The following is a 13,031-nucleotide window of genomic DNA, read 5'->3' as shown; positions in this document are numbered from 1 at the left end:
AAATGTCAAACTTCTATGATACTGATACTACGATGTAGGCCCCCCCCACATCTAGCGTCTTTCGAGCGTCGGCGTCTGTCGGCGTCTCGTCAGCGCTATGGAAAATGACGTCGCTGCGCAGTTGCGTCGACGCTGCGTCGACGTTGCGTCGAGCAGCGGCCATAGAACTGTAGACGCCGACGCTCGAAAGACGCCAGATGTGGGGGGGCCCGTATAAATAACACTTGCATTGCGTGTGCTATCGTATCGAAATCGTTGCAGACTTATCTTGCCTATCTTGGCCTAACTCTAAACATGCAGCAGCAAAATGCGACAATTCCAACATGACGTCATATCATTTCGTGGCTTATATATTTGCTTATATGTTATGTTACGTGTTGTTTTTGTCTCGAAATCTCGAATAAACGCTCTCTATTCTATTCTACTCTATTCTACTATTTCGAGTCTTAAGATAACAAGGAGGCGTCTGGCTGAAATAAAAGGATCTTGCAACAAGAACTTGACGAAAAACGGATGGGAACGAATGGGACGACCCAAGACGTTACCGATTAAGAGGATCGAGGTATGCCAAAATAAACAGTCGGGATACAATTTTTTTAAACATTTTACTTGAAAGAAAGCACATTTTTAAATATGACAAAATTACTTAATTGTTAAACAAATATTTAATAAAGCATCCTGTAAAATTCAACACTACATTCGCACTCTGATCCAATGTTAATTCCCTGCCGCCTAGTCATACGCTGAGGGTCGATAGATTGGATATATTGCATACCAGCATATCCTGAATGTTGTATGCGTTGCTGGACGTCACCGCTATCCGCAGGTAGTTGAACGCTTGTGGCCGTTGTCTGTTTACCTTCTTTTTTAGATTTGCCTGTTTCTCCTTTCTGCTTCTTGCCGGGCTTTGGGCTTGGCGCTCCCATTTCTGCAACCGGAGTTTCTCCTTTCTGCTTCTTGCCGGGCTTTGGGCCTGGCGCTCCCATTTCTGCAGCCGGAGTTTCTCCTTTCTGCTTCTTGCCGGCCTTTCGGCCTGACGTTCCCTTTTCTTGGTATATAGTGGTCCCTGGTATTTTTTCAGGTGTTAATTTTTGCGACTGAGTTGCCGCATCCGAAGGAGTAGTAGTTTTTTCTTCTGCAGGTGCTCGTTTGCAACAAACCTTTAGTACACAATTTTTGAATAACATAAAGTTGCTAAGCTTTGCTGGGGGTGGAGGTGGATATTTTCGTTCATAGCACTCCTTTGGACTGCATACTTTAGGAGTACACACACCGGGTTCACATTCATATGGTTTTAAAGGTCGGGTCTTTTTCCCAGTTGCTTTCGTTTCTGTTTTTATTTCGTCTTTAGTATCTTTCTTCCCCTTTTCTTTCGTTTCTTTCTTTCCTTTCTTATCTTTCTTATCTTTCGTTTCTGTCGTTTCTTTCTTTCCTTTCTGTTCTTTCTTTCCTTTCTTTTCTTTCTTTTCTTTCTTATCTTTCGTTTCTGTCGTTTCTTTCGTTTCTTTCTTACCTTTCTGTTCTTTCTTACCTTTCGTTTCTTCCTTTTCTTTCTTTTCTTTTATTCCTTTTTTTCCAGTTGACGTTTTTACATCCGCTGTAATTGGTTGGCCTTTATCATCTTTCTCAGCCGTTTTTTTGTCTTTCTTTGGAAGTTTTGATTTACCTGACTGGATAGATGCATTAGAACCGAATTTCTTAGTATCATCTTTGACGGATATGTCAGTGCCAATAACTCCGGGTTTAAGTTCTATATGCTTATCTTTCTTCCAAAATTGTAATTTTTTACAACAGTTTTTTATGGTTTTAACAATGTCAAACTTTTCTGGCGGCGGGAGAGGTTTTTCCTCGACACTTTCCTTATATTTTGAAATGCTTGATGAACCTTTTTCTTTAAGTATTGTTCCTTCTTTTTCTTTTTTTTTGCGTGTTTGTGATGCCTCACTGGAAGAAACATCGGTCTTACTTGGTTTCTTTTTACTTCCATACTTTTCTTGAAGTCGTTTAAAACATTCACTTGGAGTGCATTTGCCTGGTACACATACGCCGGAATCACATGGCTTATTTTTTAATTTTTTATCATCTGTTGGAAATGATGTGGTACAAAGACATCGATGCAGTGCCTTCTTCTTTTTGTCTTTTTCTGGTTCAGAGCTGGATACCGACGATACAGTACTTTTAGAACTCCCAGTTTTCCCTTTATCAATAAATTCTATACTGAAACTAACACCTGACTCAATTTTGATTGTTCGTCGTTTAGACGAAGTACTCGAGCTATCATTTCCATCACTAACAGATGCGCTGCCAGTACCTTGCGATTTCTGTTTAAATTGTTGTGAAGTACCCTTTTCTTTCTTTTCCGTAGCCGCTTGCTCCTTAACATTATACACGATTAGTGTTTGCGCATACGGTCCAAAAACGCCTTTCAGGTTGCAAAATGGTGATTGTTTGTGTATATATGATGATGCGAAATTACTCAGGTTTTTTCCGGTCCTCTGATTATTTGGTTTCTCACTGTTTTGTTTAACAGATAAATCAAACGAATGAATAAAATTATATTTTTTATATGAATGAATAGATCGCTCTGTATCATTCTGCACCCAAGTGATTCTTGAAGAAAGATTAGTTGTGTTTGAATTAGTGTCACTATTTTGTTTTTCTTTTGTTGAAGTGTTTTCTAGTAAACTGGATTGAACTAAAAAAGGTCTAAAATTGGGTTGTGAATTATTTGTTTTTATTTTATTGTACTCTGAATATTGTATTACAGATGATAATCCTATATTTGATGTGGTTTTCAAGTGCATATTATTCTTTGGCATCGATATATTTGTTGACATGTCCACTAAATATATTCCTGATGGACATAATTGAGAGACAACATTACGGCTAGATACTGAAACAAAGTACTGGCTTAAATTTCTTTTTGCTTTTTTAAATGGTAAGTTTGCTGTCGGGTGTAAGTTTCCTTCTGCCGTTTTAAATGAGTTAAAAGTCGGATGTGCTATTATTTGTAAATACATTTTGTCCAATCCTTGTCCGTCCATCTTGTTTTGTGTGCTTTCTGTTTGGAATCTGTTCATGTCTCTTAAGTACATTTTGATGTAAGGATCCGATCCGATTCGTTTTATTTCGTACCATGGTTGGTTGTTTCCCTGCAGCCAGTCTGTCCATTTAAACCGGCCTGAGTAGTTGCATTCCTTTGTCTTCGTGAAATCTACCTCTATTTTTCGAATACCTTCAATGTGTTTAAGGGTATTAACCGGAGTTAAAGTTTTTAATTCATTTTCTTCCTCTCTTGTTTCATGAAACGCGTTGATATTTTTTTCGAAGCATAGTTCCATATTGCATGGACATATCCAACGTCCGTCAAGGTTAGCTCGCTGGCAACATTTTGTTTGTACTACTCCTTTTAGCAGAGACATCAAATTCTTTTTTTAGCAGAGACATCAAATTCTTAGTTCTTAATTATGAGAACTTTGATCCGCTCGTACATCTTCAGACAGAAGAAATGTAACGCTACATCTCGTGGCAAGGCGTAGCTAGAAGAAAAAAATAATATTGATAGTAGGTACTTAAAAATGCATGCAAAATGCGACGTACTACTTTATATGTTACGGAGTGCTCGCTCGCCGAACCAACCCCGATATCGCAAAAAAAGAAATAGGCTTTTAGCCTTTTAGGCGGCAAGAGATGAGGCGAGCCTTAAAAAAGGAGCTAAAAGGCTCGAGTCCTTTGGATCACTAGGAGTGACCTCGGTGAGCTGCAGCCCAGTCTGCGCCGTCTGCCAACATGAGCTCTTGATGACACTTCTCGGTACCGAGGAAAACGTGTCGAGCGATTTACTACTTAAATAATCGGCCAAAAGCATGTCGGGCCATGCTCAGTGTAGGGTTTCGTAGTTACCATTCTGTCAAAATCGGCCAAACGGAGGCTATTAGTAAGTATCATAAGGGAGTACCTTTGCAGCGCTTTGTACATTAGGTACCACGTCTTTTTACTAAGAAAAGAAGATTTTTTGCAATAACTCACAAACTACTAGACCGATCGTGTTCGCTATAGTTTTCATTGAAAGTATTTATTAAGCTCTTGTTTCACAATTTTTTACATATTTATTGGACCCGTGGTTCAAAAGTTAGAGCTAGGGTGGGGGGCACATATTTGTTTCTTTCGGAGCGCATATTTCCGAAAAAAATAACTATATCAAAAAATGGTTAAAGGAGATCCGTATTCATTTTGACAGACCTATCAAACGATATCCCACACTAACGGGACAAAGCAAAAAACAAAATCAAACCAAAAACTTTGTATGGGGCGCTAAAAATTTTTATTTCCACTTTTTATTTTACCGTTCTGCCGCAATGCACTGATTTATGTATCCATGCCAAATTGCAGCTTTCTAGCACTAACGATCACGGAGCAAAGCCTCGGACAGACAGACAGACAGACAGACATGGAAACTATAAGGGTTTCTAGGTGACTACGAAACCCTAAAAACGTGTATGATTTAATATGTCAAGAATCGAGATCAACCTTCAAACTTTACCTTGTGGCTCACTGTAAAATGCGTGTTATTCCAATGCTCTAGCACTAGAATGGAAAAACAGTACGTTTCTTTACATTGTAGATAACTTCACGATCCGTGACTGCTAACTATGCCGCATATCTGTAAGTATGAACTTTGATATGACTCTAGAAATGTAGTTGGATAAGCTATGTTTTCAGTTACTAATGTTATTATTACTGCACCTTACAAACGGATTGGAGAGGCTGGGGAATGATGTTGTGACAGTAATTTTAAAATTATGATTGAAGTTAGTCAACGACAATTATGACGCCTCTTGCTATTTTTTTATTAATACTTTTCGATCCCGAATACTTAGCCCCCATTCGCACGAGAGCGTTTTCAACGCGCGTTAAAAAAGCGCTTAGGCTTAAAGTCGAAATTCCAACAATGCTTGATAAGAAGCGCCACCGCTGTCGTGTGAATAAATACACATGTATCCTTCATGTATCCATTTGTGTCATTGAAACGCTTTTTTAACGTGCGTTGAAAAAGCTCCCGTGGGAATAGGGGCTTACTCCCTATTGACTATAAATATTGAGATGTGTTTTTATATGTGGCCACAATTAAACTAGAAAAAATGATCTCTATACTTACACTCTTTGCCTTGCTCTACCGTCCATATTTGACTCCTTTTTCAATTGACAAGGTCTTATATGAAAGCTTTAGAGAATATTACGCCAAACTCTGCGTAGGGGGCGCCACTATCACTATTAATCACAATGTGGGGATCTACCCGGTCTACCGAGAAACAAGAAAATGTCTAGCTTCTCTATCACTCTTGCATATTCGAGCGATAAACTAAATTTAGATTCTCCGTTTCCCGGTAGGCCTTGTTATCCTTGTTAGCAAACCGCCTTGAGGTATCAATGTCATATTTTCTTGTCTGTGAAAAAGTGGCAAAAGACAGTTTAAGGCACAGTATGTATAAGTTACTCTATGGTTTACTAGCTAGCTTAGTGCTGCACTCTGGCGGCAGAACATTGCAGTAATACCCCCTATAAAGGGTTATACATATCATATTACCAGAGATATATATAACTCCGTATAAGATAAATAAAGTCTAAGAAAAAAACGTGCCTCGGATGTCAAGCAAAAGTCACTGTCGAATAGATGGCGCCATACACCTTTGGCCTATTGTCGTTTAGATGGCGTTGGCGACACCGTTTGATATTTAACAATTTTAACACGTATCAGTGAAAGAACATGGGTCATTGTGGAACAATAAAAATTAATAATCATATATCCGTAAACATATTTTAATTCATTTATACATTTTCAATTTTATTTTAAGTTTTAATCGTGTGTCGATAGATGGCAGTAAATGTACCGTGACTACAAAATTTACTTTGACAGGACCCCTCTATACTATCTATTCTTTTTGATTATGGAGTGTAGAAGTAAAGGAGAGCTATCTTTTATGATAAGACGGTTGTAAAAGTGTCCAGCTGTCAGTATAAAGAATAGTTCGAAATCTCTCCGGTGGCGCTAGTAGGTAGCACCGGGAACTAACATGAATTTAGACCTTATTGACTGAGTGAAGTGCGCTGTCAGTTTTTTGAAATTTTATTAAAAATTTTCATAAAGTGATTTATTTAATTTAGGATTTCCTTGTGCAGTAAAACTAGCCGTCCCTGTCTCAGTACGCATCATATAGACTGCCACCTCTGTTATCTAGCCACCTCGGGCCTGGGCTTACCAGGCCTTAAGCCCCACATTCACACTCCTACCTTGTAGGCCGCCTCGTAGTCCGCCTCGTTGGGTAGGATTGTGTATGGGGGTTGCGGACTACGAGCCGTCCTACAAACGGCTAAACGGTAGGACGACTCGTAGTCCGCAACCCCCATACACAATCCTACCCAACGACGTGGACTACGAGGCGGCCTACAAGGTAGGAGTGTGAATGTGGGGCTTTAGGGCAAATCCACCGCTATAGGATATATTTTCTATAGTAAAAATGGGAAAAGTTTGCATCGTAAACAGTTGCCAAAGTGGGCGTAAGAGGAAAAAACAGAAAAATGTTACGAAATCCGTATCTTTTTTCCAACCAACGGTAAGTATGTAATTTTCACTACACCTTATAAAACAAAGTCCCCCGCCGCGACTGTCTGTTCGTGGGTTTGAATGTATCTTTGCGATAAACAAACTACTGGACGGTTTCAGTTCGATTTTCATGTATCAATAGAGTGATTCTTGAGGAAGGTTTACGTATATAATTTGTATGTATGTATGTATGTATTTACTTTATTGTACATAGAAATATAAACACGAGAAACACAGTTACAGAGTCAATTAAATACAACAAAGGCGAACTTATCCCTGAATGGGATCTCTTCCAGTTAACCTTTGAGGAAATGAGTAGAACAGAATTTGTTGACTATAGTTCGTTTTTTTTAGCATTAGAAAGAACTTGCAAGAAGGTAAGCGATTTTGACATGTCTTTTAATTGAAAAACGCTTTTTTAAATTCAAAAACTATTACTGATGAAAGCAGAAGAATATAAATGATCGTATTAGATTCATAATTGTTACATATTTGCCGTAACTTATTTTTAAAATGTGTTTTTCAATTAAAAGACACATCAAGATTGTTTACCTAATTTCTAATGCTAAAAAAAACGAACTATAGTGCGAAGCCGGTCGCTAGTTATTTAATAAAATATTATATTGTGATTTTTATATTTTTCTTATAAAATTCACAATTTCACTTCAACAATTCTTCATTTTTCTATTAATTCTCAGACTCCGGCACGGTTAGAAAGTTGGAAAAAGTCGTTAGGAATTGCATTAAAAGCAAATGATTATATTTGCCATCTTCATTTTAAAGAAGAAAATATAAATATGTACGAAAAGTTAACTATTAAAGGAGAGCTCAAATATATTCCTACACAAAGAAAAACGCTTAAGGAAGAAGCTGTGCCCACGATTGAGCATCAGTTTATTCCCATTCCCGAACATGAACTCCAAGCCAATACTATTCACATAGAGGAATCTTTCGAACCATACCCCAATCAACCTAAGGACGAGCAGCAACAACAAATCAATGCCGAGCAACAGGAATTATCAGAAGATCAAAATGATTCTAATAATTTAATGGATTATGAAATGATACAACAGGACTTTGCGGAACCATTGTTTAGTCAATATCAGGATACTAATGTAACAATTAATCCAATAGAGAATTTTAAAAGTAAGTTTCGGGCATTTTCGTTGTTGCCGCCTTTTTGGCTACATGCAGAAAATCCTAATGGGCTGGAATTTATGCGAATGGATCCAAAAACTCAGAAGATTAAACATCATATACGTTTAAACGATGATCTAACTGTCACTGTAAGTGTTTATTAATGTAACAATAAAATTCGGTTGGCATGATTTGAATTTGTAACGAAACATAATTGCTATTTAATTGCAGGTAATTTTTCCCAATAATGAACAATTGCCACTAAAGGAGAAAATTAATTCATATGACAACACCTACGATTACTTAAAATCGGTTGAAAGATGGCTTTTGTGCGTTGGTACTCAGATTGACGACAATAAGTAAGTTTTGGTAGATTGTTAACCAAGGGATGAACGCAGTGAGAGTATAGTCCGAGGCTAAAATGATGCCATTCACCCGAGTTAAACACTCTACTTTTCATTTCGAATACGAGGAACCTAGCCCCAAAGCTTGTACTATGGGTGTAGGCGATAATACAACAGTTTGCAGTCGTCTTATGAATATATATACCATAATGTAACAGTTGTATTTAAAATAAAAGGATAACTCGTAAGCCTAATAACTTTGATTTTATTTAACATTTTTGTCATTAAAAATATTGTATGTAACGGTACATTAAATAGGTCTTAATTCTTGAACCTATCCTATTAAAACTCGACTTTTATGTGTATTTTAAGAACCCTTATTATGTAGGTACCTGTAGATTAAAGCACTATTTATACATAAACAATGGTACAGGAGAATAATAAAAGATAAAAACGAATTTATCTAATATATAATTACATCAATTTTCAGATTTTGTAAAGGTGTGATTATTGGTGATGATACTTACGAAAGAAATCAACAGTACCCAAGATGTAAATCTTGTCGAATATTACGAAATCGTTTGCAGAACCGTAATTCCACTTCAACTCTATTACAAAAAATGGCAGAAGCTAAACGGCGCGCTTCAAATCTTGTACATAAATGCAAGCGTCTGAAGAGGACGGTAAGTCTTATGCCGGCTACATACGTAACGATAAATCGTTGCGATAAAACTGTGCAGTCCGACTGTGCAGATAAATCGAACCGTGTGTATGACAAATCGTTACGATAATCGACAATCGGACAATCGGACTGCACAGTTTTATCGCAACGATTTATCGTTACGTATGTAGCCGGCATTAAAGCCGTAACAGACTACCGCACCGCGCCACGACCTTGATGGTGCGGTTAAAATATCTCTTTCACGCTCCAAATTATAGCTACATCCTTAGCCCCCTCCAGACTATGCGCGTGAATCGCGGGCGAAGCCGCGAACGCGAGTGTGGAGTCGATTTCGCAGGTCTGCGTTCTGGACTCCACACTCGCGTTCGCGGCTTCGCCCGCGATTCACGCGCATAGTCTGGAGGGGGCTCTTAACGCACGTACGGCGACCACCTTACGACTATCGATACGTGCGCCGCACCGCACTAAAGTCGCGGTATGGTGCGGTAGTCTGTTACGGCTTTTTATCAAAAACATATTAAATAAATAAATATTAGGGAACATCTAAAGGCCCCTGTACACAATGGGCCAGCGCCGGCCAGGCCAAGGGACGCTGCCATGCGGTAGAATGAGGTAGCAATATCACTTGCTCCCTCTAACGCATAAATGCGTCCCCCAGACTGGCCCACGCTGGCCCATTGTGTACTGGCCTTTACACAGGTCAACCTAGCCCCAAACTAAGCAAAAGTTGTACTATGCGTACTAGGCGACGCTATAATATACTGTATTTGTATAATTGAAGACGTAAAATAATACAAAAAGAAACTTGAGCAAGAAGTTTTCATACATATTTTTCGAAATCATTTCGAAGTCCCTTAAGGCGTATCCAGATTAGTAAATTTTTCGCCAATCTGATTCAATTGCCCGATCGAATCAGGATCGAAGTGCGGATGCAAATACCAATTTGGCTCGCCGAATTCAACCGCCGATAATGACCGATATTACCGATAAAATGAAGTGCAGATGCAAGAATACCAATTTGTGAGGCCAGTCTGGATACCATTTCTGGATTTTTTCAATGTCTCTTTCAAATCTAAAATTAGAGATTGACGCCAATTTCATTTCTGATAAAATCAACCGATTTGATCAGTCCCGTCTGGATACCACTTTACTTAGCTGTTGTTTTTTATTCGCACACCCGCTTATAGACCAACAAGAAATTGTAGAAATTAAAAAGTGGCAACATCGTAGTGTCGTCCCTTTCAAATCAATCTAAGAAAACGGGACGACACTACGATGTTGCCACATTTTAATTACTACAATATCTTGTCGGCTTATAACTTTATACATTGTACCTACTTGAGTAACGAATTTCATATCGACCGTTCATATAATTGCAGAATATCCAATTAAGAGAGAAAATTTCCTTGGCTAAGGCGCAGTGTGCAAAAAGAAATCGGATACCGTAGTACAAGCATCTATTTCAAAACTACCTGAAGAATTTCAAAATGCCGTGAGATCATGTTTTGAAGCCGCGAAAAAAAATAATACAAAAGGTCGTCGATATACGTTAGAATGGATTTATGAGTGCATGTTGATACGTATAAAAAGCAGGAATACGTATGAATTTATACGTAAAAGAAATATTTTACCCCTTCCTTCTGTACAAACTTTAAATAAGTATCTCTGCAAAATCAGCTGTTCTGCATATGGATTCCAATCCTCTACTTTCTTTAGTTTAAAAGAAAGATGTGAGGCGATGAAGAAGGAGGAGAAACGAAACATTAATAACATTACATTTAAATATAATCTACTAAAATTAACAATAAAATTTAAAAATTTACAAATCACATTAAAGAATAATGATATACAATATATACACAAAAACACAACAATACATACAAAACTAACCTACACCTGTCCTTACATGCCTGTTGCAACAGTGCACAATATAAGGACAGTCAAGCCGATCTGCGATCATCGCCAGGACAGTGTTGGCGCTGGCCCGCACGCGCCGCACCAGCGCAGCTGCGCGCACGCGCATGGTGGCGTGGAAACAGGCCGTGTGGGCCCCCGCGAACATGCCCAAAGCGCTACAGTAGCGGGGCAGCCCCAACACCGCCCTGAATGCGTTATTGTACTGGACGCGGAGCGCGTTGTACGCTCTTTGCGTGTAGTCCGCCCACAGGCCACACGTGTACAGCGACGTGCAGTACGCTTTGAAAAGTACGTACTACAACGAGCAAACCTGCGAGCCAACATGTTCGCCCTTACGCACAACGCCCTCCGCTCCCGCTCCATATCCACATCATCCTTGAGGTCCGCAGTAACAATATGCAGTAGGTACTTGAAACTCTGTACTCTGTCTAAGAGAGCTCCGTTAAGCATGACAGGTGGCACATATTTTTTTAGGATACAGTTCCTACCTAGTCCATATACTTAATGTACCCATCAATATATTTCTGCCTGGTGTTTTTGGGTTTAATTCTTTTGAAATGAGGCGTAACTTTGGGCTGTGGACGTTTTTTATCGCTTACCTTCTTTCTAATGCTAAAAAAACGAACATAGCCATACAAATATTAGTACTATTATAAATGCAAAAGTGTGTCTGTTACCTCTTCACGCTTAAACCGCTGAACCAATTTAGATAAAATTATGGAGATAGTTTGAGACCCGAGGTCCTATATTTTTTATTGAATAATAATTTTGACTTGTTTTCAGAGATTTTTCTCCGTCATGAGATATTCGTGTGGAGGAAACGATCACCCTGATCCCAAAATGTTTGCACAAGTTTACCGATTGGCGTCTTGTTTTTCCCTAATACGCCCTCCGAAAGGTTGTAACGTTTCCGGCAAAGATTTGCTGAAGAACTTACTAGGAGCAAAGGATATGGTAACTGGTTCAAACGAGGCTAAGCAAGCATGGCTGGAAAGCCTCGACCATATACTAGATAATGGTGAACCATTGATTGATGGTTATGAAGACCATGACTACAACGAGGCTGTCACCAGTGACGCGGTGCAGTCTTACATTGCTGGGTACATCGTCCGCAAATTGCGAAAAATCGTAAAATGCAATAATTGTTTGAAACTCATACAAATGAGTCCCAATGAGGGAAAAATGTTAATGAGAAACGACGTAATCGATAAAATGGATTTATACGGCGGGTTAATTTATGCTAGTGACGATCTATTCAATCTGACCAAAATGATAGAGAAATGTGTGGGTGGATGTGTAGGGATGTCCTGCCGACTAACCGCCAAAAGATGGCGTGACTGTGCACAATTTTCGAATTATCACTATCGTTTCCAAAACTCAAACATTTTTAAGACATGTTGATATCTTGCGACGACAACAAAAAATATGACGTCTAAATCGAAATATTTTAACTCAACAGTCTGTAAATTTCATCAAAAATCTGTATAAACTGCAAAATATTGCAATTTCTTACATTCACGCACACTACCATACGTACTGTCATTCACCAGGTGTCAGTCGTATTACTATTACGCCAAAATAGACTAGAGGTCGCTAGTACAGAAAGTGGCTTTTCTCTTATTACTTTCATTAGCTAACTAGGGACAATACTGTAAACTAGATGGCGCAGTGTAGGAGACGAATTTTTAGCAAGATTAATTTATGGTAAAGGCGCAACCAGACGAGCTGAATTTAGCATCAAAATGGGCGGATTGTCTATGGTCACGGACGGTGTATTCCATATAAGTACATACTACATAGGTACCTTGCAATAAATCGTAGAATGTAACGCAAATCACATGCAATTATCTGTGAGATTTGTAGGGGCCCATACGATAAATTCGTAACTGTATGCAGATCTTAGACAGACCTTTACTTATTTCTTTTTGCTAGACGTTGTCATCGAGTGCCATACATTACCTACGCAATACTTACATATGCACGCACGTAGCGTGCGTTTCGTGGCTCGTGGCTCAGGCGTTAGCTTGGTCCGATTCTAACTACCTACTTACATTCAAAATTAAAAATTTCAAGGGTCACTGAAACATACTTTCTACAATGCGTTTTTTCATGCCGCAAAGGAGCATGCGTCATAATGGTCCAAAAGAGCTTTTTTCGAAAAAAAATTGAAGACCTGAGCCTCACAGATCCTAATCTTTTTAATCTGGTTCTTCCAACTCAAAATCACTAGTAGGTACCTATATTCAATCCTGATGCTAAAAAAGTGTTCCAAATATTTGTGGCTTTCCATCACATAATCCTTAGGCTTCAAGTGCAATATGGTCCTTTTCAACAGAACTCCTGATAA

The 13,031-nt window shown here is 38.7% G+C and overlaps 3 protein-coding genes across 4 annotated transcripts; 1 reads left to right on the top strand and 2 right to left on the bottom strand.

Annotated features, from left to right (window-relative positions):
- Positions 1-732: 732 nt before the first annotated feature.
- LOC134679306 (cylicin-2-like) lies at positions 733-3,868 on the bottom strand. The gene is made up of 3 exons (XM_063538211.1): positions 3,752-3,868; positions 860-2,375; positions 733-743 (listed from the first exon to the last, which is right to left on the bottom strand). Exons 1-3 carry the CDS (start codon positions 3,866-3,868, stop codon positions 733-735), a joined length of 1,644 nt encoding a protein of 547 aa, XP_063394281.1.
- A 3,165-nt stretch (positions 3,869-7,033) lies between these two features.
- Positions 7,034-9,032, top strand: LOC134678687 (uncharacterized). 2 transcript variants are annotated; one of them, XM_063537341.1, is made up of 3 exons: positions 7,034-7,890; positions 7,973-8,100; positions 8,576-9,032. In XM_063537341.1, exons 1-3 carry the CDS (start codon positions 7,402-7,404, stop codon positions 8,874-8,876), a joined length of 918 nt encoding a protein of 305 aa, XP_063393411.1. In that variant the 5' UTR covers positions 7,034-7,401; the 3' UTR covers positions 8,877-9,032. The 2 variants fall into 2 exon arrangements, with proteins under 2 accessions (XP_063393411.1, XP_063393412.1); XM_063537342.1 differs by having other exon boundaries at positions 7,973-9,032.
- A 1,620-nt stretch (positions 9,033-10,652) lies between these two features.
- Positions 10,653-11,134, bottom strand: LOC134679296 (uncharacterized). The gene is made up of 2 exons (XM_063538193.1): positions 11,021-11,134; positions 10,653-10,979 (listed from the first exon to the last, which is right to left on the bottom strand). The coding sequence occupies exons 1-2, from the start codon at positions 11,132-11,134 to the stop codon at positions 10,653-10,655; spliced, it is 441 nt and encodes a 146-aa protein (XP_063394263.1).
- Between the last annotated feature and the right edge of the window lie 1,897 nt (positions 11,135-13,031).

Source organism: Cydia fagiglandana, chromosome Z (genome assembly GCF_963556715.1).
Source record: "Cydia fagiglandana chromosome Z, ilCydFagi1.1, whole genome shotgun sequence".
Classification (NCBI taxonomy): Eukaryota; Metazoa; Arthropoda; class Insecta; order Lepidoptera; family Tortricidae; genus Cydia; species Cydia fagiglandana.
Note: the sequence above shows the minus strand (reverse complement) of the source record. Positions and strands in the feature narration are given on the sequence as shown.

Coding starts and splice junctions, on each gene's coding strand:
- LOC134679306 (XM_063538211.1), bottom strand. CDS start 3,868: ATGCTTTTGGCCGATTATTTAAGTAGTAAATCGCTCGACACGTTTTCC. Junction 2,376..3,751: donor CTGGGCTGCAGCTCACCGAG/GTCACTCCTAGT, acceptor TATAATGTTAAG/GAGCAAGCGGCTACGGAAAA.
- LOC134678687 (XM_063537341.1), top strand. CDS start 7,402: ATGTACGAAAAGTTAACTATTAAAGGAGAGCTCAAATATATTCCTACA. Junction 7,891..7,972: donor ACGATGATCTAACTGTCACT/GTAAGTGTTTAT, acceptor ATTTAATTGCAG/GTAATTTTTCCCAATAATGA. Junction 8,101..8,575: donor ACTCAGATTGACGACAATAA/GTAAGTTTTGGT, acceptor ATCAATTTTCAG/ATTTTGTAAAGGTGTGATTA.
- LOC134679296 (XM_063538193.1), bottom strand. CDS start 11,134: ATGCTTAACGGAGCTCTCTTAGACAGAGTACAGAGTTTCAAGTACCTA. Junction 10,980..11,020: donor GGGAGCGGAGGGCGTTGTGC/GTAAGGGCGAAC, acceptor TGCTCGTTGTAG/TACGTACTTTTCAAAGCGTA.